This window comes from Eulemur rufifrons, chromosome 30 (genome assembly GCF_041146395.1).
Source record: "Eulemur rufifrons isolate Redbay chromosome 30, OSU_ERuf_1, whole genome shotgun sequence".
Lineage (NCBI taxonomy): Eukaryota > Metazoa > Chordata > Mammalia > Primates > Lemuridae > Eulemur > Eulemur rufifrons.
Window position 1 is genome coordinate 143,168,321 of NC_091012.1, and position 21,984 is coordinate 143,190,304.

The 21,984-nt window shown below is 45.3% G+C and overlaps 1 protein-coding gene and 1 pseudogene across 1 annotated transcript in view; both read left to right on the forward strand.

The window, feature by feature from the left end:
• Nucleotides 1–21,984, forward strand: part of DHRSX (dehydrogenase/reductase X-linked) — a 122,033-nt gene that overhangs the window by 92,480 nt on the left and 7,569 nt on the right. Inside the window, exon 6 of the mRNA XM_069463229.1 lies at nucleotides 15,703–15,910. Within this exon, the coding sequence (XP_069319330.1) occupies nucleotides 15,703–15,910 (208 nt within the window). The remainder of the gene's footprint in view (nucleotides 1–15,702; nucleotides 15,911–21,984) is intronic.
• LOC138378367 (cytoskeleton-associated protein 2-like) lies at nucleotides 11,861–13,030 on the forward strand (annotated as a pseudogene).

The window sequence follows — 21,984 nt, forward strand, 5'->3', positions numbered from 1 at the left end:
ATATAAAACCAAACCGTAACCTGGCTGCCCCGGGTGCGTTTTCTCAGGATCTCTGGAAACTATGTTCTCTGGACCTGTCACTCATATTGGCTCATAATAATATGCCTCTTTAAATATTCTGGCAGAATTTGGTTTTTCTGTTGACGATTCATTAGGAATTATATCATCTATTCACTAGGGTGGATGTGTCATTTCTGTATCACAGACAGTGGTTTAGGGTGGGGCCGTCTATTCTTCTTGCGTCTATGTTTCCAGTGTGAGTTTCCCTGTGGGAATCTGCTGAGTGAAGGACCCAGGTTCCTGCCGTGTTGTTGCTCAGCATCCACCAAGCCACTGCCCAGCTCTGCAAAATCAAGGCCTACTGTTTACTCAACCTGGGTTCCAGTTCACAAAAAAAAAAAAAAAAAAAAAAAAGGAAGTGGGTGAGGGAGAGGTGGGGACCACAAGGCCCATCCATCCACCTGCTTGGTTATGTCCCATAGCTGAGTCATGCTGACATCACTTCCTCTCTGACACCAGTGGTGAGACCTTGGTCACATGACCCCATCTCCCTGCAAGGGAGGCTGGGAAATGTGGTCTGTCTGGCCGCCATATGCATAGCTGTGACTCTGCACCTTGGGACGTGGCAAAGCAGATTATGGGAGAAGCCATAGCCTACATCACATCCTACAAACTCAAGTAGGCAAAAATTCACAGGTCAGGCAGTGTCCTTATCTGAAGACCTTAGGAAGGTGTCAGTTGAGAGCCGTGGAGAAAGCTTTTGTGACTCTTCAGTGGCGGTTGTGTCAAGCTACACAGAGACTTTGTACTCCTAAGTGATCCCAGAAAGAAGAGCCAGTGTCCCTTCTCCTCCGGGAAATCCTGCCTTCCTCTCCAGCTTGCTGGTAATGCATCGCACCACTTCCGCTCCTCTCTTCCCTTTGCTCTTCCGAGCTCCGTGAGCACCCAGGGCAGCACTGGGGGACTCGTTTCAGGAATGGAATCCGTTTCTCAGGTTCCATGTGCTTCTTCATTGGAGGATGCTGCCCTGGGGGGTGGGGTGGTGCAGCCACCTGCAACTTTGCATAACAGGCTTTGCAGGTGTCCTCAGGGAATCTTGTATCTCTTCATGCTGCCTTCCCTCTGCGTGTGTCTGTCTCTGTGGCCAAATTTCCTCATTTTATGAGGACACCGGTCAGGTTGGATGGAGCCTAACCCTGATAGCCTGATTTTTACTTGATTCCCTCTATGAAGATTCTGTTTCCAAATAAAGTCGCATGCTAAGGTCCTGGGGTTAGGACTTCGGCGTATCTCCTTTGGCGATGACACGATTCAGCTTGTCCTGTAATTCCCACCATCTCTCCCTTCCAGGGGTGAAAGATCTGTAATCTTTGAAGGGCCCCTTTCCTTCACTCGGACTTTGTTTTGGAGATGTACCGATGGATGTGTCGTACACATGGTCACGCCTCCTGGTGAAAGTAGCCGCTTTGCTTTGATCAGTTTCCTAAACCTACTTTCTCTTTGGGGCAGGTCTTTCTGATTTGATTTCTAAGCACGTATTCACATCCTGTGAACTTATCATTTATGGAGTATACTGTGGAACGTTGTGTTTTGAGCACAACGTCCTGTGTCCATGCGGGTTTCACGTGTTCCTCCTGTGCTGTGAGATGCCCCGCAGACAGCTGACACGCTCACCATGCTTCTGTCAGCAGATGTATCGGGGTGTTTGCATGAGGCTGACATTCACGTGACACCTGTAATATCTGATCGTTTTCCCTGGGTGGAAAAACTAGGATGTCTTTCTTTGTTTACGGTATTTTCTGAGTTCCTGGTGGTGCACTGTCATCTAGAGCAGGGGCCCCCACCCTACGGTGACTTGTATAATTATTTCGTTATACATGACAATGGAATGGTAATCGAAATAAAATGCACAATAAATGTAATGCACTTGAATCATCCCAAACCATCCTCCTCAACCCCGGTCCATGCAAAAATTGTCTTCTATAAAAGTGGTCCCTGGTGACAAAAAGGTTGGGGACTGCTAATCTAGAGTATAAAACCTAGGTGTTGTAGGGCAAATGTGGCCCAGTGGTTTGTGCTAATGCTATTGCAGGAGGAATCATTTACTTACAAATGCATTGCAGGTGCAGCATCCTGGCTCGCTGAACTGATGCTCATGATCAGATTTAACAAGCATCTAAAAAAATACATCTGCAGTCAACTAGGTTATGAGTAGTAGATTGCATTTCCGTAATCGCGTTTGCCTTGTGGTTATGCATTAATGTCTCGTAACGGAGACTTAAGGGATACAAATGCAGCTTATTAATATGAAGTTAACGTAAAAAAAAAAAAAGTAAGTGTCTTTTCTTGTACGCAAGTACTTATCAGAGGGGATAAATGATGGATGATAACACCGCTTGCTCATCAACATAAAAGGAGGCTGTCTGAGCTGTTGCAGACACGCATCATCTGTATCCATCACAGCAATTAACGAAGGGCTCCTTCCTTAGGATGAGCTGTCACAGTGAGGTCTTCGTGATGTGTCAGAACAAGGAGACACTAATGTTTTCTAGATAAGCAGAAAATAGGAAACTCAAATAGCCTTTTCCAAGATCTGGATTCTGCAGCACATGTGTTTTGTTTGGTTTTTAATTCAACAAGAAAGCTCATTAAATGATACTGCTCTTTTTTTTTTTTTTTTTGGAGACAGAGTCTTGCTTTGTTGTTGCCCGGGCTACCGTACAGTGGCATCAGCCTAGCTCACTGTAGCCTCCAACTCCTGGGCTCAAGCGATCCTCCTGCCTCAGCCTCCCCAGTATATGGGACTATAGGTGCGTGCCACCACGCCCGGCTAATTTTTTATATTTTTATAGTTTTAGTTGCCCAGCTGATTTATTTTTTATTTTTTATTTTTAGTACAGCCAGGGTCTTGCTCTTGCTCAGGCTGGTCTCGAACTCCTGACCTTAAGGAGTCTGACCACCTCAGCCTCCCAGAGTGCTAGGATTACAGGTGTGAGCCACCACGCCTGGCCTAAATGATATTTTTAAATGATTCAAGATATTGTTTTATAAGTCCCATGGTAGTATGCACAGATAATTTCTAGTACAGTTGATGGAGTTCAGTAAATGGACTCTTCCAGAAATAGTTAAAATAATACAAGTGGTCCATGGTTTTCTAGGGCAGGAGGGCAGTAATTGGCTTATTCTATGAGAAATTGATATGCGTTATGGAGCAGCTCTGCGGAAAATGAGCCACCTCAGTTGCCGGCATGGAAGTGGTTAAGTAATCAATAAGGCAAAATAGAAACCACGTTGATGAATGTGTTGTGTCAGATATTCAACACACGAAGCCAATGAGAAAAGCTACCACTAAGTTAGGGTGAAAAATGTATAGAGGAACTCCCTGACTTACAATGGTAGCTACATCCTGATAAATCCATCGTTAGCTGAAAATATCGTGAGTCAAAACTGCATTTGGTGCCAGGCACGGTGGCTCATGCCTGTAATCCCAGCATTTCAGAGGGCCGAGGGAAGAGGATTACTTAAGGCCAGGAGTTCAAGACTAGCTGGGGCAACATAGCGAGACCCCATCTCTACAAAAAGTAAAAAATAATTAACCAGGTGTGCTGGCTCACGCCTGTAGCCCCACAGGACAGGAGGATGGCTTGAGCCCAGGAGGCTGAGGTTACAGTGAGCTGTGATGGTGCCACTGCACTCCAGCCTGAGCAACAGAGCGTAAGAACCTGTCTCTTAAAAAAAAAAGACAAAAAGTGCATGTTTGACTTAAAATATTTTCAAGCTAGGATGCATTTATCCAGATGTAACTCCAAAGGAAGACAAGAAATATACTGAAAGCTTATCACTGTTGCACCATAGTAAAGTCTAGGATCCTCTGTACATATGTGTATGTATGTACATACATATATACATGTATGTATGTGTACGTATTTATGTACATATATATATGTATGTATACATGTCTCACACACACACTGTCATCAGTGGCTATTTCTGGGATGGGAGGAGGAATTTAAAATCATGCTTGTTTTTCAGTTCTTTTAATTTTTTTTTTTGTTTGTTTGTTTTTAATTTTTTTTTATTTCAGGAAATGATGGGGGTACAAACATTTTGGTTACATGTTATGACTTTGCCACATCCCAACCATGATTTGAGATGTGCCCTTCCCCCTTACAATGCTCACCACATCCATTAGTTGTGAGTTTACCCATCCCCAACCCCCCGCCCCCCAAAGAATATTACTACTTTCTGAGCACCTTGGTGTTGATCAGTCAGTGCCAATTTGATGGCGGGTCCGTGTGGAGCCTGTTCTTCCATTCTTGTGACACCTCACTTCAGAGGATGGGCTCAAGCTCTATCCGGGATAATATAAGAGGTGCTAGATCACCGTCATTTCTTATATTGAGTAGTATTCCATTGTATACACGTACCATATTTTATTAATCCATTGATGGATTTACGGGCACTTGGGTTGTTTCCACATCTTTGCCATTGTGAATTGTGCTGACATAAACATTCAAGTGCAGATGTCTCTATTATAGAATGACCTTTTTTTCCTTTGGGTAGATGCCTAAAAGTGGGTATTGCTGGATCAAATGGTGTATTTCTTTTATAATAATGAAAAAAATGAATGTTATCTTTGAAGAGGTCTCTCAAGGTATATGTCTGATCCTATGGAAGGCTACCAGCATACGCCACCCCAAAATATGCATCTCTGGCATAAGAATTATTTTGAGCGGAAGGCAGTTGAGAACCAGGAGATGCAGGAAAAGCTTCCTGCCTTCCCCTAACTTCCTAAAAGTAGAGTAGAAATGTCCCCCTTTGGGTAGGACATTTACATTTATGAAGGAAACCTCCATCTCTAGAGATAATCTCCATACCAGGAAGAGAGCTGCTCGCAGGGACCACTCTCCTCACGTAGGAGATTCTTATCTAACAAGACACCCCTGTGGACCACCTATCTTCTCCTTCCCCTTCCCATAACTGTCCTCCCCACCCAGAAGCCCAAAACCCGTTTTCTTTTGTTTAGCCTAAGATGGTATTGCAAGCCTCAATCACCTGGCCATCCGCTTAAGCCACGTTTTTCTTTGTGAAAATTTCATGCTGCATTTTATCAGTTTAATTTGCAGGCCCCAGGTATTGAACCTAAGAGGGTAGAGGGAAAAAGTTTTTTTTTTTTTATCTCTTACATGGCCCAATTAAAATGTAAGCTTTACATACATAGACATAATGTGATATATTTATAATTAATGTGCATTAGTAACATACACATAGTATGTATTAGTAAATTTATATAAATAGTTGCAGTAGCAACTTTTCTCTCTCCTATGCAATAGCAACTTTGTTTCTTTGGTGAGATCTGGAAAACCTCATCTGCTCAACAGGAAGGAATGACTTAGTCAATTTCTGGCATTCTGCTGGGAATGGGGACCCTCCCTGGCCACGCCTGTCCAATGCCCACCAGCGGGGAGCTCACAAGTTGTGCCGTAATTACAGCAATGCGTTTCCACAAGCTGTTAGGTCACTTGCGGACCCAGATCACGTGATTCCTTTTGTCCACAAAACACTACAGACTCTTTCTATAAAATGCAAGTGTCATAAAAACCAATGTCTTCTGACCCACCAGAAACCAAAGCCACTGCAATTTATTAACAAAACGCAGCGCCCCTTCTCCGAAGAAATGTTTCCCTAAGCTTTTACTCTACAACCCTTCAGACGATTCCTGCCTCTTGGATGCAGCACACAGAAATGCCTATTTTGTGTTCAGAAGACAGTGATTCACCTTTCATTCTGTGCACCTGGAAGAGAAAGGTTGCTATTAGTACATCCTTCTCTCTGCCTTTGTTGGGTATAGAGCTTCAAATTATGTTTTACATAGTTATAGCAACAACTTATGATTCATTAAAAATATATATATATTTTTCACATTATTTGTACTGTTTAGGAGCCAGAAATCACCCTTATTTGTTAGGGAATGGGTCAATACGAAGTTCCCAGAGACCAGCCAGGGACTGGACTTGCATGCAGGTTCTTGTAAAGGTAGTAGCCTCTAGCCTGCTATGTTTTTTTGTTTGTTTGTTTGTTTGTTTTATTTCAGCTTATGATGGGGTTACAAAAGTTCAGGTTATGTATATTGCCCACGCCTCCCCTATCCCCCCTAGTCAGAGCTTCAAACGGTATGTTTATGGTGTTTGGGTTCTGCTTTTGCTCACCATTTATTTCAAAACGTGTCTTAAAAATTCCATTTTGTGAAGCAGGCCCTGTAGACATTTGGGGGATGTCTTTTGCCCTGTGTTCGCAGGTGGACGTTCTCTCTCTGCTGTGCCAGAACCTTGAGACAGCCTCTAGGTTGTCTTCAACACTGAGTCCTTTTGTCAGTCCTTAGGGTTTTATTTACAGACCTTCGTGGGGAATTGTGTTTTCTTGTTTATCTCCTTTCATTCCTTTCCGTTGCTGCTGTGGATATTTCTTTATCCCTAAATCCACCGGGGAATCTCTCCTGAAAGGACTTGTACTCTTGCAGGTTTTTTGCTTCCTCTTCTTGGAGAGAAATGTATTGACGTTCTTTCTCTAACATAGTATTTTTAAAGAGTGCTAGTTCTCTCTGCTCCATGCTGTCATACGAAACCGTAATTATGTAACTCATCGGTTTACTCTTGAGAAATCTGCGTTTCTGGGGTTCGCGCTCTGCCTTTTCCGTTAGTCAACCCCAGTAATTCAGACCCAGATGCCTGGACCTGGTATTTGAGGGACCCAAGTGCCAGGAGGAAAGCCAGCCTTTCTCTCTCCCCACTAATAGCTCCCTGTTTCCTGGACTTGCTCCCCTCCCCTGGGATGAAAAGATCAGAGGAATTTGCCTTGAAAAGACATCTTGACGGTAATTGGAGGGTTGTGGCTGATCTTGGATCACGAAGGGAACTTGAGCTCTGAGCTGCCCAATTTCTTTGTCTAAATTCCCTCACCCCCTATATTATGTGTATTCAATCTTCTTCTCTTTGCACTCCCCCCAAAAAGTTATGTTTGGATTTTTTTTTTTTTTTTTGAAACAGTTTCACCCTGCCCCCAAGCTGGAGTGCAGTGGCATCATCATAGCCCACTGCAGCCTCAAACTCCTGGCCTCAAGCGATCCTCCTGCCTCAGCCTCCCAAGTAGCTGGGACTACATGTGCCACCATACCCAGCTAATTTTTTTCTGTTTTTGGTGAAGACGGAGTCTCGCTCTTGCTCACACTGGTTACAAACTCTTGAGCTCAAGTGATCCTCCTGCCTCAGCCTCCCAGAGTGCTGGGATTACAGGCTTGAGCCACCGCGCCCGGCCATGTTTGGAATTTTTTTTTTCCCCCCAAGTTTCCACAGTAAAGGGATCGTGTGTCACCTTTTGCTGACGTGCCCTTACTTAATTCCAAGGCGGCAGACCTGGCGGTTTTTTTCTGGTTGAAATCAGGTGGACCCCAGTCTAAACCTCAGATTTTTGCTTTTCATGATTGTGGCTTTTCATGCAGGTGACTTCAAGATGGCCACCGTGTCCCGGGGAAACTGCCGGAGGCAGAACTGAGTCCCCGAGGGGGTTGATCAAGGATGTCACTTGCCCACACGCAAGCACCCAAATGTGCCCTTTGGAAAATGACAAGGGACTTCTCAGAACATCCCCACTGCAGGCTGGCGTCCCCCGGGGCAGTAGCTTTCAGAGCTGGGCGTTCAACTCTGCTTTCAGCTTCGGTTAAATGAGGATGAGGACATTGTCGAGTTGCCAGGATCACAGAGACATGACTTTCCTGTCCCGTCCTGAGCTTCCCTCCCTAGGGGCTGGGCAGACGTTGTCCACCGCGTCCCAAAGGGAAGGGTCAGCTGTCCCCTGCTTGGGTAAGTCCCAGCAGATCGAGACCATAAGAATGGACACTTGCTAAGCCATAAGTTCTGCAGGCATCACGTATGGTGGGTATGAACCACTCATTCAATAAATCCCACTTGGACGGATTTATAAATCACATATACGTTTAAGAAATCATTTTATAGCCGTCCTCATTCACGAAGCACTTTCAGTGAATCTCTCTAGGCAGAAAGGGTTTTGAAAAATAAATTCTTATTGTTCTTGTAAGGTAAATTACAAACACTGGTGTTACTAAGATAAAAGATTGTTAATGGAAAAGCCAAGCTCTGTAAGATATTTTAAAGAGGTTTATTTTGAGCCAAATACGAGTGACCACGGCCCAGAGAGACACAGTCTCAAGAGGTTCTGAGAAAGTATGCCAGAGGCGGTTGGGTTATAGTTCGGTTTGACAACGGAAAAGAAGCCAAACTCTCTAAAATAATGTAATGAGGTTTATTCTGAGCCAAATTTGAGGGCCATGACCCGGAGCCACGCCCAGGAAGCCTTGAGCAAGTGGACTGGCCGTGGCTGGGTCACAGTTTGGTTTTATGCCTTTCAGGGAGACAGGGGTTACAGGTAATGTCATAAATCAATACGTGGAAGGTGGACATTGGTTTGGCCCAAAAAAGTGGGACATCTCGAAGTGGGGGCTTACAGGTTATAGGTGGGTTTAGGGATTCTTTAGTTGACAATTGGCTGAAAGACTTAGGCTTTGTCTAGCAGACCAGGAATCAGCAGAGAGGAGTTAAGAGAAGGGTCTTCTATCTTCCATGTGACGCTACACTGGAATCAGGTTGGGAAGTAAACCCCATCATCCTGGGTCACCAAAACCTGTTTAGTGAGATGCTATCATTTGTAGGTGTGACTCACCAGGCCCCCTTAGAAAGGAATTTGGGCAAAACCTAAAGATCAGAGTTCAGTCCGCAGGTTTTATACGTTTCAGGGAGGCAGGATTTGCAGGTAGAATCATAAGTCAATACGTACAAGGTCTCCATTGGTTCTACCTGGAAAGGTGGGACATCTCCAGGTGGGGGCTCACACGTCATCCGTGGGTTCTGTAGTTGGCAATTGGTTAAGAGAGCTGAGCTTTGTCTAAAAATTTGGGGTGAGTAGGGAATGAATGCCCAAGTTAAGGTAAGGGTTTTTTTTTTTTGTTTTTTTTGTTTTTTTTAATCTGCCATGTGATAAAAAAAGAAAGGCAAGAGCTGTTATTCTAGATTTTATGGATTGTAAGGTTTGACTTAAGCCTCGCCTGTCGTGGCCTTAGGGCCTGTTTATAACGGGGTATCTTGTCGCCACACAGTGAGTCTGCCCTGACAGTCTTAGGGTCTCTGTTTTAACATGGATTCTGGTCAGTTGTTGTGTCTGAACCCCAAAAAGAAGGGGGTATAAGGACTGACCTCCCATCCCTCCATGGTTTACATCTCAGTTTTAAAGCCTTTCTTGGTCTCCTTGGTCAACGTGGGGTCGGTTCTGTCGGTGCCAGGCTTAGGATTTTATTTTTATTCCACAAGAGACACAGTGTTCAAGATGTGGAGACATGTTGTCGAGTTGCCCATCAGAAAGATACTTGCATTTCGCTCTGCTGGTGCACTCGCTTCCCTGGGGTATCTGGACAACTTCCCCCCACTGAAGTTCTTCAGCCAAGGAAATGACCATTTGTCTTATCTAGAAAATACAGCGTACAGTACAAATTGTATAGGGGTAGGGGAGAAGATTGCCAAACCAAAACCAGTATGTGCTTCTCAACGGTGTTACAGGGTGTCCCCAAAGTCACCCTACATAGGGAAAATGGGAAATTGTAGCTAAATGTGTCTTTTTGTACAAAACAGTCATTACAAAATTGTACAATTTTTTTCCCTTTGTATGGAGACTTTTGGGACACTGTGTATTTGTATTTATACTGTTTTCTGTGTTTAAGTATTTCTCTTTGACTTTGACCATTTCTTTTTCTCTCTGGTGTGCTTGCTTTGGGCAAACATCCTCAGTTCCCTTCTCTAAAGAATTAGGGAGGCCGGGCGCGGTGGCTCACGCCTGTAATCCTAGCACTCTGGGAGGCCGAGGCGGGTGGATTGCTCAAGGTCAGGAGTTCGAGACCAGCCTGAGCGAGACCTCGTCTCTACTAAAAAAATAGAAAGACATTATATGGACAACTAAAAATCTATATAGAAAAAATTAGCCGGGCATAGTGGCGCATGCCTGTAGTCCCAGCTACTCGGGAGGCTGAGGCAGTAGGATCGCTTAAGCCGAGGAGTTTGAGGTTGCTGTGAGCTAAGCTGACGCCACGGCACTCACTCTAGCCTGGGCAACAGAGTGAGACTCTGTCTCAAAAAAAAAAAAAAAAAAAAAAAAAAAAAAAGAATTAGGGAAAGGGTAGGTTCATGTGTTTCAGTTTTCTGTGCTTATTTAGTAAGAGCCTTGGTCGGTAAGACGCCTTGAATTTTCACAGATGGCTCTCCTCGAACCAATGGCATGACTGTGCGATTTCTTCCTTTTCATCTGTGAATGTCTTAAAGTGTTTTTTTTTTTTTTCCTTTGGTTTCATGCTCTTATCTTTGTCTATTTAACATGAATAACTTGCTGATATTTGAAAATAGCTGAGGTGGCTTCTATTAAGATACCTGTGCTATATGGTTAAGACAGAAAAAAAAAAAAAAATCCCTTGGAGAGAAAAGCCAGACAGGCACTTTGAAATATGGTTATGAAAATTGGAAATTCCATCGACCGGTCTGGGCGTCTTCACAACCAAGGCAAAAAGGGGAATATGATTGCTGAAATACTTTTCCTTGTCTTGTTAAAAAGAAAAATGAGGCTAATCCTATCACCAACAGAGTGTCCCTAGCATTAAATTCTAAAAGGAATGTATTGTGTTTGTAGACGTTCGAGGGGTATCATATAACTCCACAAATAGTAGCTCTTTAAAAGGTGTTTCTAAGACATAAATACCAAAGTCGCAGGTAGAACGCATTTACAGGGGTAAAACGACCGAGGTCGGGTTATCTGTGCTTCTGGTGGTTTGGTTTACTAGAAGGAGGCGTGTTGCAACCTTGTTGCTGAATCGATTTTATCACAGCCTCCTGTCGCGCTGAGACGTTCCTCTAGACTGCTCGGACCAACGTGCAAAGAATTTAACACGCGTGTCCTACAGCCCAGAGCTTGCCGTGCATGTGAAGACAATTCCCGGTAACTTGGAAATTTTGCCAGATTGTTTGCATGGATTATCTTTTAAGATTTGAGCTTCATTTCAAAAACAGGACAGAGAAGAGAGCATTCCATAAAACATGGCACAAGCCAGGCAAGCATGCAATCCAGGCACTTGTATATTTTCATGGAGTCGTGTTAAACTCTTCATGGGGTGTGAACTTTTTAACATGATAAGAAACCTTTCTGAGTATGGAAGAGTGAGGGTAAAACCGCCTACCGGGCACATCAAACCTCCAAAAAGCTATCGGAGCGACGTTCATAGCAGATAAAATTAAGGAAAAAAATTGCTGTTAGGATGTACAGTGTGACCACCTAAGGACACAAGCTACACTTTGCCACAAAGGTGCTCCCTGTGTTTAGGATGTGCACCCCCGATAAAATCGTCTCGAGACGGCTGAACCAAGAATCAACAGCGAGTAGCTGCTAACCCTGACATCAGAGCGAGAGATTCCAACCTGTCTCTCCTAAGTGTTGAAAGTTCAGAGGAGAAAGAAAAATTCAGCCACACGCAGGAGATCTAGCAGCTCATTTAACAACTAATCAGCATCTAGATGTCCGCTTCCCACAATGGGGGAGTATGCATTTTTTTCTTTTTCTTTTTATTTATTTTGCAAACAGAAATTCAACCTCCACGTGGCAGGAGCCAAGGAGAACATTCCCCTTGGCCCTCGGAAGGTTCAGTGAAAATCACTGACAGGAAGCAAATTAGTAAAAAGCACACACAGAGAACCGCGCAGGAGTCTGAGGAGGTCAGACCCGAGACACAAGCTCCGACCCCTGGCTGTGTGCGATGAACAACCCACCCCCCCGCCGTGCCCCAGCACCTGCAGCTGCCCCCGAGTCCAAGGGCCCAGCCCGCCTTCGAAGATCAAAGAAGACAAAAACTCAAGGAACATCTCTTGAGAAGAAAAACGTTGTTTGCATGCAAACAGGAGAATCAGATATTATCTGGTAGAGGCCACAGAGTAGCGACTTCTGAGAATCAAGTCCAAGAAGGGACAAAAGTTCTGAAACCTAAAACAAAAATGAGCTCGTCTGAATGAGTGGAGAGCTGGCAAAGGAAGAGCGAATTTAACCACATAACTCCGTGGTTACCCAGCGTGAGCCTGAAGGACAGAATGCAAAACCAGTTGGGTCCTTCTGGACTACCATGGCAGAAGAAGATGAACAAAGATTATTTACTGATAAAGTAAACAACACAGTTTCTGAATGCCTGAACCTGATTAATGACGGATGCCCGAAAGAAGAAATACTGGTCACACTGAATGACCTGAGTAAAAATATTCCAGATGCCACAAAACTTGTTAAATATTGGATATGTCTTGCACGTACTGAACTGATCACGAGTCCTATTGAAAATATTATTGCAATCTATAAGAAGGCCATTCTGGCAGGGGCTCAGCCTATTGAAGACATGCAACACACAATTGTAGATATTCTAACAATGAAGAGTCAAGAAAAAGTTAATTTTGGCGAAAATATTGAGGTTTGTGCAAGCAAGGAAGAAGTCCAAGACATCAAGTGTGAAGATATAGGTGTTAATGTAGAGCCGGTAAAACCAGAAATAGAGAATAAACATCATAGAGATGTGCTATTTCAAGAGTGTGAAAAAGAGCCAACCAATGATGTTAACACCCCCAATACAGAAACTAGGGGAAGTTGCTTAATTCAATATAATGTATCTACTACACCATATTTGCAACGTGTAAAAAAGAAGGTGCAATTTGACGAAACAAATCCAACATTTAAAGAGCTGAAGTTCTTAACACCAGTGAGACGTTCTCGACGTCTTGAAGAAAAAACTTCTAAATTGCCAGATATGTTAAAAGACCGTTATCCTTGTGTGTCTTCATTGGAACAGTTAACAGAGTTGGGAAGTGAAACCGATGCTTTCGTTTGCCGCCCTAACGTAGCCCTGTGCAGGATATACTCCGAGACTGAAACAACAGCAGAGAAATAAAGCTCTGATAAGAAATAGGGTTTTCCACAGGGGCTGCACTAGTTTGCAGTCCCACCAGCAGTGTATGAGTGTTCCTGTCTCTCCACACCCACGCCAACATGTATAGTTTTGGGACTTTTTGATAAAGGCCATTCTCACTGGAGTTAAGTGATATCTCATTGTGGTTTTGATTTGCATTTCCCTGATGATTAGAGATGTTGAACACTTTTTCATATGTTTGTTAGCCATTTTTATATCTTCTTTTGAAAAATTTCTATAAGATACCTTAAACAGATTCAAGTAGACCTACCATTCGATCCAGCAATCCCATTACTGGGCATCTACCCAGAAGAACAAAAGTCATTCTATAAAAAAGACACCTGCACCCAAATGTTTATAGCAGCACAATTCACAATCGCAAAGATGTGGAAACAACCCAAATGCCCATCGATTCATGAATGGATTAGCAAAATGTGGTATATGTATACCATGGAATATTACTCAGCTATTAGAAATAATGGCGATATGGCATCTCTTTGGTTCTCCTGGAGAGAGCTGGAACCCATTCTATTAAGTGAAGTATCCCAAGAATGGAAAAACAAGCACCACATGTACTCACCAGCAAACTAGTTTCCCTGAGTACACATTTGGGAATAACACCAATTGGGTATCGGACAGAGGTGGGGGCTGGGTGGAAGGGATGGGTGTATACCTACTTGATGAGTGCGATGCACACTGCCTGGGGAATGGACACGCTTGAAGCTCAGACTCGGGGGGATGGGGGGGGCATGGGCAATGTATATAGCCTGATCTTTTGTACCCCCTTAATGAGCTGGAAAACAAACAAACAAAAAAAAATAAAACAACAACAACAACAAAAAAAACATTTATTCAACTTTGCAGAAAATGCAAAAAAAAAAAAAAAAGAAATAGGGTTTTTATTATTCCTAGGGTGTTTTGTTTTATGTAGCTTTGTATTTCCCTTAATATCTGGAGTTGTTCAATTACCTGTGGATCCTAAGTATTCATGGCAGGGAGCTCCTTTACTAACATTCATTTTATAGCAGGACTTGTGCACAACCCAGACTGTTGTGTCTGTGTCCCTTGGTCTTCACTGTCACTTTTCATCAATGATAGTGAGTCTGCACCTGTAGTCTCTTGGCCTCTTTCTTTGGATTGTACCTGAGGCCACCAGGAAGGATGGTTAACTACACACCCCATTTCTAAGAAAAGGTACTTTGTGTAAGAAAGAATAGGTGCTAAATTTAGTGGATGTTCAAAACGTTAATCGGAATTCCTTTTGTAACTTGACTACCTAAAATTTAAAAATTTTAACTTCCAAAGTTTCATTTGATAGTTTATAAACCTGTTAGAGTGGAGTTAGGGAGGAATATAATATTTAATAAATATCATTCTAGTTGGTAACATTTCCAAAATAACCATTACTTACACTTGCTTTCTTCTCCATAATATAAAAACATCACTGTTAAATCATGTCCCCTGAAACATGACAGTTACATACAGTATATAGTTTTCTTCTCCCCACTCATAAATACCACCAATAATATTGTTTTATAAGATCCCAAACTAATACTTAAATGGCATACTTCCTCTATCAACTCTATAGTTTCAAATAAGTGAATTTTTAAGTGTAAAAGATGAGTTTAGAAACTATGTATGTAATATGAATTTGATTGAGTATCACATACATAGTCTTATGTTCATTTCATTTGTATGATATCTCTGTTCTGTTTATTGTCTCATGTTCTAGAGAGTAGGATTTTTATTTTTTAACTGTGTACCTAATACTTACATAATAAAAATGAATGTATAATGATAAGAAAAAAGAAAAAAAAAGGCACACACATTTATTCAACGTGTATGCACAGAAGCCTTCAGAGTGAAGACCCAAAGACACAGGGGAAACTGTCCATGTTTGTGCTCAGGTTCAGCTCAGCGTGGGCGGCCGTGCAGAAATACGATGGGACAAAAGGGCCTGATCTGATGCTGACGGACCGAGTGGGGAACCCAGCAAGGCCTGTCTGTCTAGACCCTTCTTGGCCTCTCTGAGCAGCCTCCTTCCTCCTGGGTGTGGGACGGGACCCTCTCTGGAACGGGGGTCTCACAACCTACAGCCAAACAGGCAGTCAGAGAATTGCCTTATGGCCAGTTTGACACAGAAAGGTGGAGGGAAAGTTGGAGTCATACTTTTAGGGTTTACAGCTGGATTTGGGGAAAAGGGGCTCTGGTTTCTGTGACCCGCCTTGGGGAAGAGGGATTCTAGTTTCCATGGCTACCTCGGGGCGGGGGCGGGGAGAGGATGGGGCAGAGACGGGAGGGCAGGAGAAGGTCAGAGAGACACCTTTGCGTCAGAGGACTTCATGTTGGGGCGCTGTTTTCCGAGCCCCAACAATACATAGTGGTCATGCCTTAGCCATAAAAAAGCCTCAACAGATTTCAAAGAATGAATCCCCCCACCCAAGATCCCTGACCTGCATCCAATTAAGTTATAAATTTGTAATCAGAAGATGAGCTAGAAACCTCCCCCATGCCTTGGGGAACAGACTGCAAAATCGTCCCTTGCTGGGGGGGAGGGTCTCAGACAGACCTGGCCGGGGGCACGACGTGGGTGGGTGCGGCGTCCGGGCGGGAATGCGATCGGCCTCTCACCCCGTGTCCCGTGTGATCCGCAGAAAGGGCTACTCACCGCACGGCGCCTACGCGCAGAGCAAGCTGGCCCTGGTGCTCTTCTCCTACCACCTGCAGCGGCTGCTGGCCACGGAGGGCAGTCACGTGACCGCCAACGTGGTGGACCCCGGCGTGGTGGACACGGAGCTCTACAAGCACGTCTTCTGGGGCACGCGTCTGGTGCAGAGGGCGTTCAGCTGGCTGCTTTTCAAGGTGAGCTACCTGCCGGTGGTGGGTTTGTCGTCTCTGCTTCTGAGGTCCATGTGGGTACACCTACCTGCAGGGTGTCACGTGGCGCTGGGTGCAGCCACTCAGTTCTCTAGTGGTGCTTTCCCACCCTGGCGTCCTGGTTTGTGACCACGAACGCATCCTCTTGGGAACTCGAGACCCTTGTGTGACGCTATCGTAAGGGACAAGGGAGAAACTTCCCCCTTGTGCTTTGAAGAGTCACTGAAGAATGAGCTCACAAGATGTAGATTAATAAGAGACAGAACATACAAGTGCATCAGAATAACATGTGCGTGGGGAGAACCTCAGGGTTCTCTGTGACGGCTGTGGATGCCTCTCTACGCTGCTTCCTTGTAGGGGACGTGGGGATGGGGGTGCATGCATGCTTTTGGGGGCTGGGGAATGATTTTTGTGGGAATCCAGTGGGCTTGAAGAATAGATCACCCTGGCCTGGGGCACAGTCTGCTGGGCACAAAGAGCAGATAGTGGTTTGTGCCGAAGTCTGTCCAGGTGTGTTGAAGACTTTGGTCTTTCTTCCTGCGACACGAGTTCAGTTAATGGAGACTTAAGGGAAGGGACCAGGGGGTCATTGTTTTCTTCATTGGCTGCGGCGGCGGGGGAGCGTCCAGATTCTAGGCAGATAAGCGGACAGCTTCGTCCTGTGCTTTGGGGGAGACAGAGTGTGGAGAGGCAGGAGGGAAGCGGACAGACACCTCGGGGCGGCTTCCTCTGTCCGCAGGTGTCAAAGTGCCACATCTGGGGATTGGTTTCTAAGCCCCAAGAGCCGAGCGTCCCACGTTTTGGGAGTGATCTTCGCTGTCAGGGCACATCACTGTGTGGTGTCTGGGAGGTGGCGTTTCCCAGCTGTGTCCTTCAGGGATCGTGTCGTGTCATTCACCCGGCAGCTGTAGGCGCCTGTCTTTGCCAAGATGGAATGCTAACGGTTTCGTGATTTGTTTGTCCAAAAAAATAAAAATAAACGAGCACTGAGAAATCTTGCTTTCTGTTTTCCCCGTTTCATCGCAGAATAGTCTAATTATCATGAAAAGTGTATGCTTTTGAAAATCTGGAATGGTTTGCCTTCTTCGAAAACCCTCTGGATTTGGGGATTTTTCAGAAGAATGATTCTGAGTCAGCTTTCAGGATTGTTCTGAAGGCTGGGTGCTTTGCTGAGGGTTTCGACCTCTTCCCGAGTCAGTTTTGACAGCTTTTCCCCTTAGATAATGGTCTGTTTTTATCAAGTTTTGGAATTAGTGAGCGTGGTTACGAATTCGCCTTTCTCACGGTTGGTGTTTCTGGTGTTGTTCTTAATTTCATCAGAAAGTCACTAGTGAAATCCGTGGCTCACCCGCCCCTCAGGCCCAGCTCCTTCTAGGGATTAATTAGCTCCCTGATTTTTCAGTTTGTTTTCTTATCAACTCTACTTTGATTCTCTAATTCCGCAAGCAAAGGAATTTCAAAATGCTTTTTTCCCCAAATGTTAAGCTCTTTCAAAGTGAAACATCAGCACTTGCATACATTAAATCCATGTGTCCTCATAAATCTGTATAGATGACTTCAGCCTCCAAAGAGAGCATTTACTGTTTTTTCTTCTTCTCTTTAATATTCAACAATCAAGGTGGAACTTTGGCCACATGGATCGCTTTTAATCCTTGGATCCTCGTCTGCAAATTTGGATTAAAAATAACCACAGGGCATTGTTTGAGTCATGGCACCTTTATACGAAAGAGAGAGAACATTGTGCAGACTTTAAAATTAGGCAGTAGAAGAATTTGCATTACCATGGAAATGAAGTTAAAATAATGTAGACTTTTTAAAAAGGCTATAAGAGAGTAGTGGGCTAGGATGCCATCTTTATGATGATGATTGTGGATACTATGTATGTATTATTCCCTTGTCTGTGTGCACCTGTGCATCACGTATAAAGACATCAAGGACCTGCCTGGTGTTCCTTGGGGAGAATCTGTGTGATTTATGTGTCTTTGTGTTCTTTTTGTATCCTCCAAAATCATGGTTTTATGTCACTCCAAAACCTCTGTTCTGTGCCTCGTCAGAAAACATGGGCTTGATTCCAAATTTAGGTCCACTCACCGGGGGCAAAAAGTCAATTCCCGGAGGAAACTGGGATGTTCATGCATTCATAAAGATGAGGGGCTTGATCTGTTCTTTTTACAAACATATGAAGACCATTCTACATGGTAAGGCTGTGTCATCCTTGGCATGTGTGTGGATTAAGCTTTGCAGAGGGCATGCAAGCTGCCTGGACCTCTAAGAAGTTCTCTGCAGCTTCCTGGGTCAAATCCAGCGATCACATATTTAAGTATGCTCCGCCCCCAGGCCATGGCTCCAACACGTTGTTTTAAGATAAATGAGTGTCTCAGAAAAGAGCCGTTGTAAATGCCAGACGTATGTGATCCACTGTGCTGGGCTCACCTCAAACAAGTCCTCTTTGAAATCACAGAATCAGGGCTGCGATCAAAATGAACAAAGTAACCACGGAGATGGCACCCACTTCCCGATAAGATAGATGGCTCATTATCCTCGCTTCTCTTAGGTGTGCGTTTGAATCTGTCGTGTGCTCCAACGAAGACAGGTCATTCAGATGATTGCATCTTGGATTGATGTGCTGAGAGGGCGACAGGTTTAATTAATCAACTCAAGAGTGCAGGTCCGGGAATCTTAGCTGTTGATGCTACATCGTAAGCTTCCCACTTACAGAAGCACTTAACACCACAGGCACACGTTGGGAGCTGAACACCCTCGGTTGACTTTCTTTTATGTTCCAGGTACCACGCATTACTCTGCTCTTCCTTGCAGCAAATCTCCTGCAGGAAGGGCTCATGCAGTTCACCTCTCTGCCCCCTGTTGGAACCAGTCACTGCTGCTTCACTGAAAATGCCGTGGGCACCGCCACCAGGGCGTTCCGCATTGTTAGTCCAATTGCTAAGGCTCTTCCCGCACAAGCCTTTGCACTGGCTATTCCCTGTCCCTGGCACGCTGTTCCCCCAGCTGTCTGCACACGCTGCTCCTTCGCTGAATTCGGGACTGTGCCGAAATGCTGTCGTTGTTTCAGCACATGCCTTTCGGCTCACGGCACTGCATTTGTCTTTATGGGTCATCTCGCTGACTTGGCTAGTTAATTATTTTGTTTTTAATTGTGGGAAAAGACACATGACATAAAATGTACCATCTGAACTCTTTTTAAGAGCACAGTTTCTCGGCATTCACGACATTCACATTGTTGAACAACCGTCACCACCATGCGTCTCCAGAACTCTCTTTATCTGCCCAGAGTGAAACTCTGCTCCCATGAAAAAATATCTTCCAGTCCCCTCCTCTTCCCAGCCCCTGGCCCCACCATTCCACTTGCGGTTTCTGTGGATTTGACAACTCCAGGGACCTCATGTAAGTGGGATCGCTCAGGATTTGTTCTTTTGTGAGTGGCTTTATGTCCTCAACGTTTGTCCATGTAGTAGCAGGTATCAGAATTCCATCTTCTTTAAGCCTGAATAATATTGCATTGTGTAGACGGATCACAGTTTCTCTGTCCATTCATTTGTTAATAAACATGGGTTGTTTGCGTGTTCCGGCTATTGTGAATAATGCTGTGAAAATGTGGTGTGCACCGTCTCTGCAAGTCCCTGCATTGTTTGGGGTGCACACCCAGAAGTGGGGTTACTGAACCATATGGTATATTCAGTTATTTTGGACCGTGTCCTTGACAAGGCTGTCAGCTCCACGGAGACAGGGACTTCGCGTGTCCTGTTCATTCTGTGTCCTTATATACCAGGGCCCCGATGGAGCAGGACCTCAGTAAATATTGGTTAAAGGAATGAGTGAGTGCTGTGTGAGTGAGGCAACTAGACCAGTGCAGATGCCGCCTTCTACTTAGGGACATAGAGAAAGGTCCCATGGGTTCTATTTGCCATTAGGACTCCAGAATAATGTCCCCAGAGATGTCCACATCCTAATCTCATGGGGTAGACAGAATAATATCCTCAAAGATGTCCACGTCCTAATCCCATGTGGGAGACAGAATAATGTCCCCAAAGATGTCCACCTCCTAATCCCATGTGGTAGACAGAATAATGTCCCCAAAGATGTCCACCTCCTAATCCCATGTGGTAGACAGAATAATGTCCCCAGAGAGGTCCACGTCCTAATCCCATGTGGTCGACAGGATAATGTCCCCAAAGATGTCCACGTCCTAATCCCCTGTGGCAGACAGAATAATGTCCCCAGAGATGTCCATGTCCTAATCCCATGTGGTAGACAGAATAATGTCCCCAAAGATGTCCATACCCTAATCCTCTGTGTTAGACAGAATAATGTCCCCAAAGATGTCCACGTCCTAATCCCATGTGGTAGACAGAATAATGTCCCCAAAGATGTCCACATTCTAATCCCATGTGGGAGACAGAATAATGTCCCCAAAGATGTCCATGTCCTAATCCCATGTGGGAGACAGAATAATGTCCCCAAAGATGTCCATGTCCTAATCCCATGTGGGAGACAGAATAATGTCCCCAAAGATGTCCACGTCCTAATCCCATGTGGGAGACAGAATAAAGCCCCATCAAAATATCCTCGTCCTAATCCTTGGCACCTGTCAATCCGTCACCTTATGTGGCTAAAAGGACTTTGCAGGTCTGATTAAGTTCAGGATTTGAGATGGGGAATTACCCTAAATTATCCACCTGGGCCCAGTGTCATCGCAGGGTGCTTATAAGTGGAGGTGTGAGTGTCAGGACCAGAGCAGGAGCTGTGAGGACGGGAGCAGAGCCAACGTCATTCCTGACTTTGGAGATGTAGGAAGATGCCCTCAGCGGAGGGACAGGAACGTCCTCTAAAAGCTGGAAGGGGATTTTTCCCTGGACCCTCCAGAAGGAACCAGCCCTGCTAACATTGCGGTTTTACCCCATCGAGATCCGTTTTGGATTTCCACCGTCTAGAGCTCTAAGATCACACGTCTGTGCTGTTATAAGCCCCAGGTTTGCAGCGACGTGGTACAGCAGCCGCAGGGCATTCACACCCTCCCTCCAGCTGGAGGTCAGCTCTCACCAGGGTGACAGGTGACAAAAATCGGGCTGAACTGGTGGCACATGGGATGTGGAAGATAGTTTGGGGTTTCTGCCTCAGGCAGCTTGAGGGGATGAGAGTGTCTGTCCAGTGGGGACTGGGGGCAGGTTGAGCTCGAGGCGCATCAACAGGGCGTCTACGCAGGGACACCAGCAGAGCCACCGCACGCGTGTGTCTGTGCCTCAGCGGAGAACGCGGGTGCACGTTGCGATTCCAAAGACGAAGGCAGGAGGCGGATGCCGAGGGCAGCCGCGGGCACGGACCGCAGGTCCTTGTCTGGGAGGGGAGGGAGGAGGAAGGTGATGAGGATGGAGTCTCTGGGAGGACCAGGATGTGGCCGTTCCGAGCAGCCACCCACTTCTCCTCTCTCCGGGTCTGCCCCTCCTGTTGCCTAATTTGCTAATTGTGGATAATAATATCTCGTGAGATTGTTGTGGAACCGCTGAGAGAATATATGCGAAAGCGTCTCCAGCACTGTCCAGCCCTGTGTAATTATGCAATTATGACGCATTCGTGCCTCTCTCCCACTGTACGTGGCTGGCGGGTCTCTTCAGTGCGCTGGAAATTCCACCCTCTGTTCAGCTGAGTTTTATTTTTCTCATGCGCTCAGTGGCCAATGCTCAACACCACCTCCAGCAGCCGTTGTGAGCTCTCGGGTGGGCAGGGGCTATTTCTAGAATCGTCTTTCCTTTGCCTCCAGAGCTGGCAAAATATCAGTGAGCATTTAATAAACCTCCGTGGTGCTGAATCGCATTGAAATGGTTTCTGTAGCTTCCAGCTCCAGCAGCCTACGGGACTCAAGAGTGGTTTTGTGCAGATTTTACCCCAAACACGCCATGCGCCCTGTCCCCTGAGCCCCTGGCGGGCAGCAGCGGGGCCCTCCAAGATGCCCCTGCCTCTGTCTAACCGACACGCTGCAATCTCAGGGTTGCCCCACGTTCTCTGCAAGTCTCCGAAGATCCGATTTCTTTTTAAAGCCG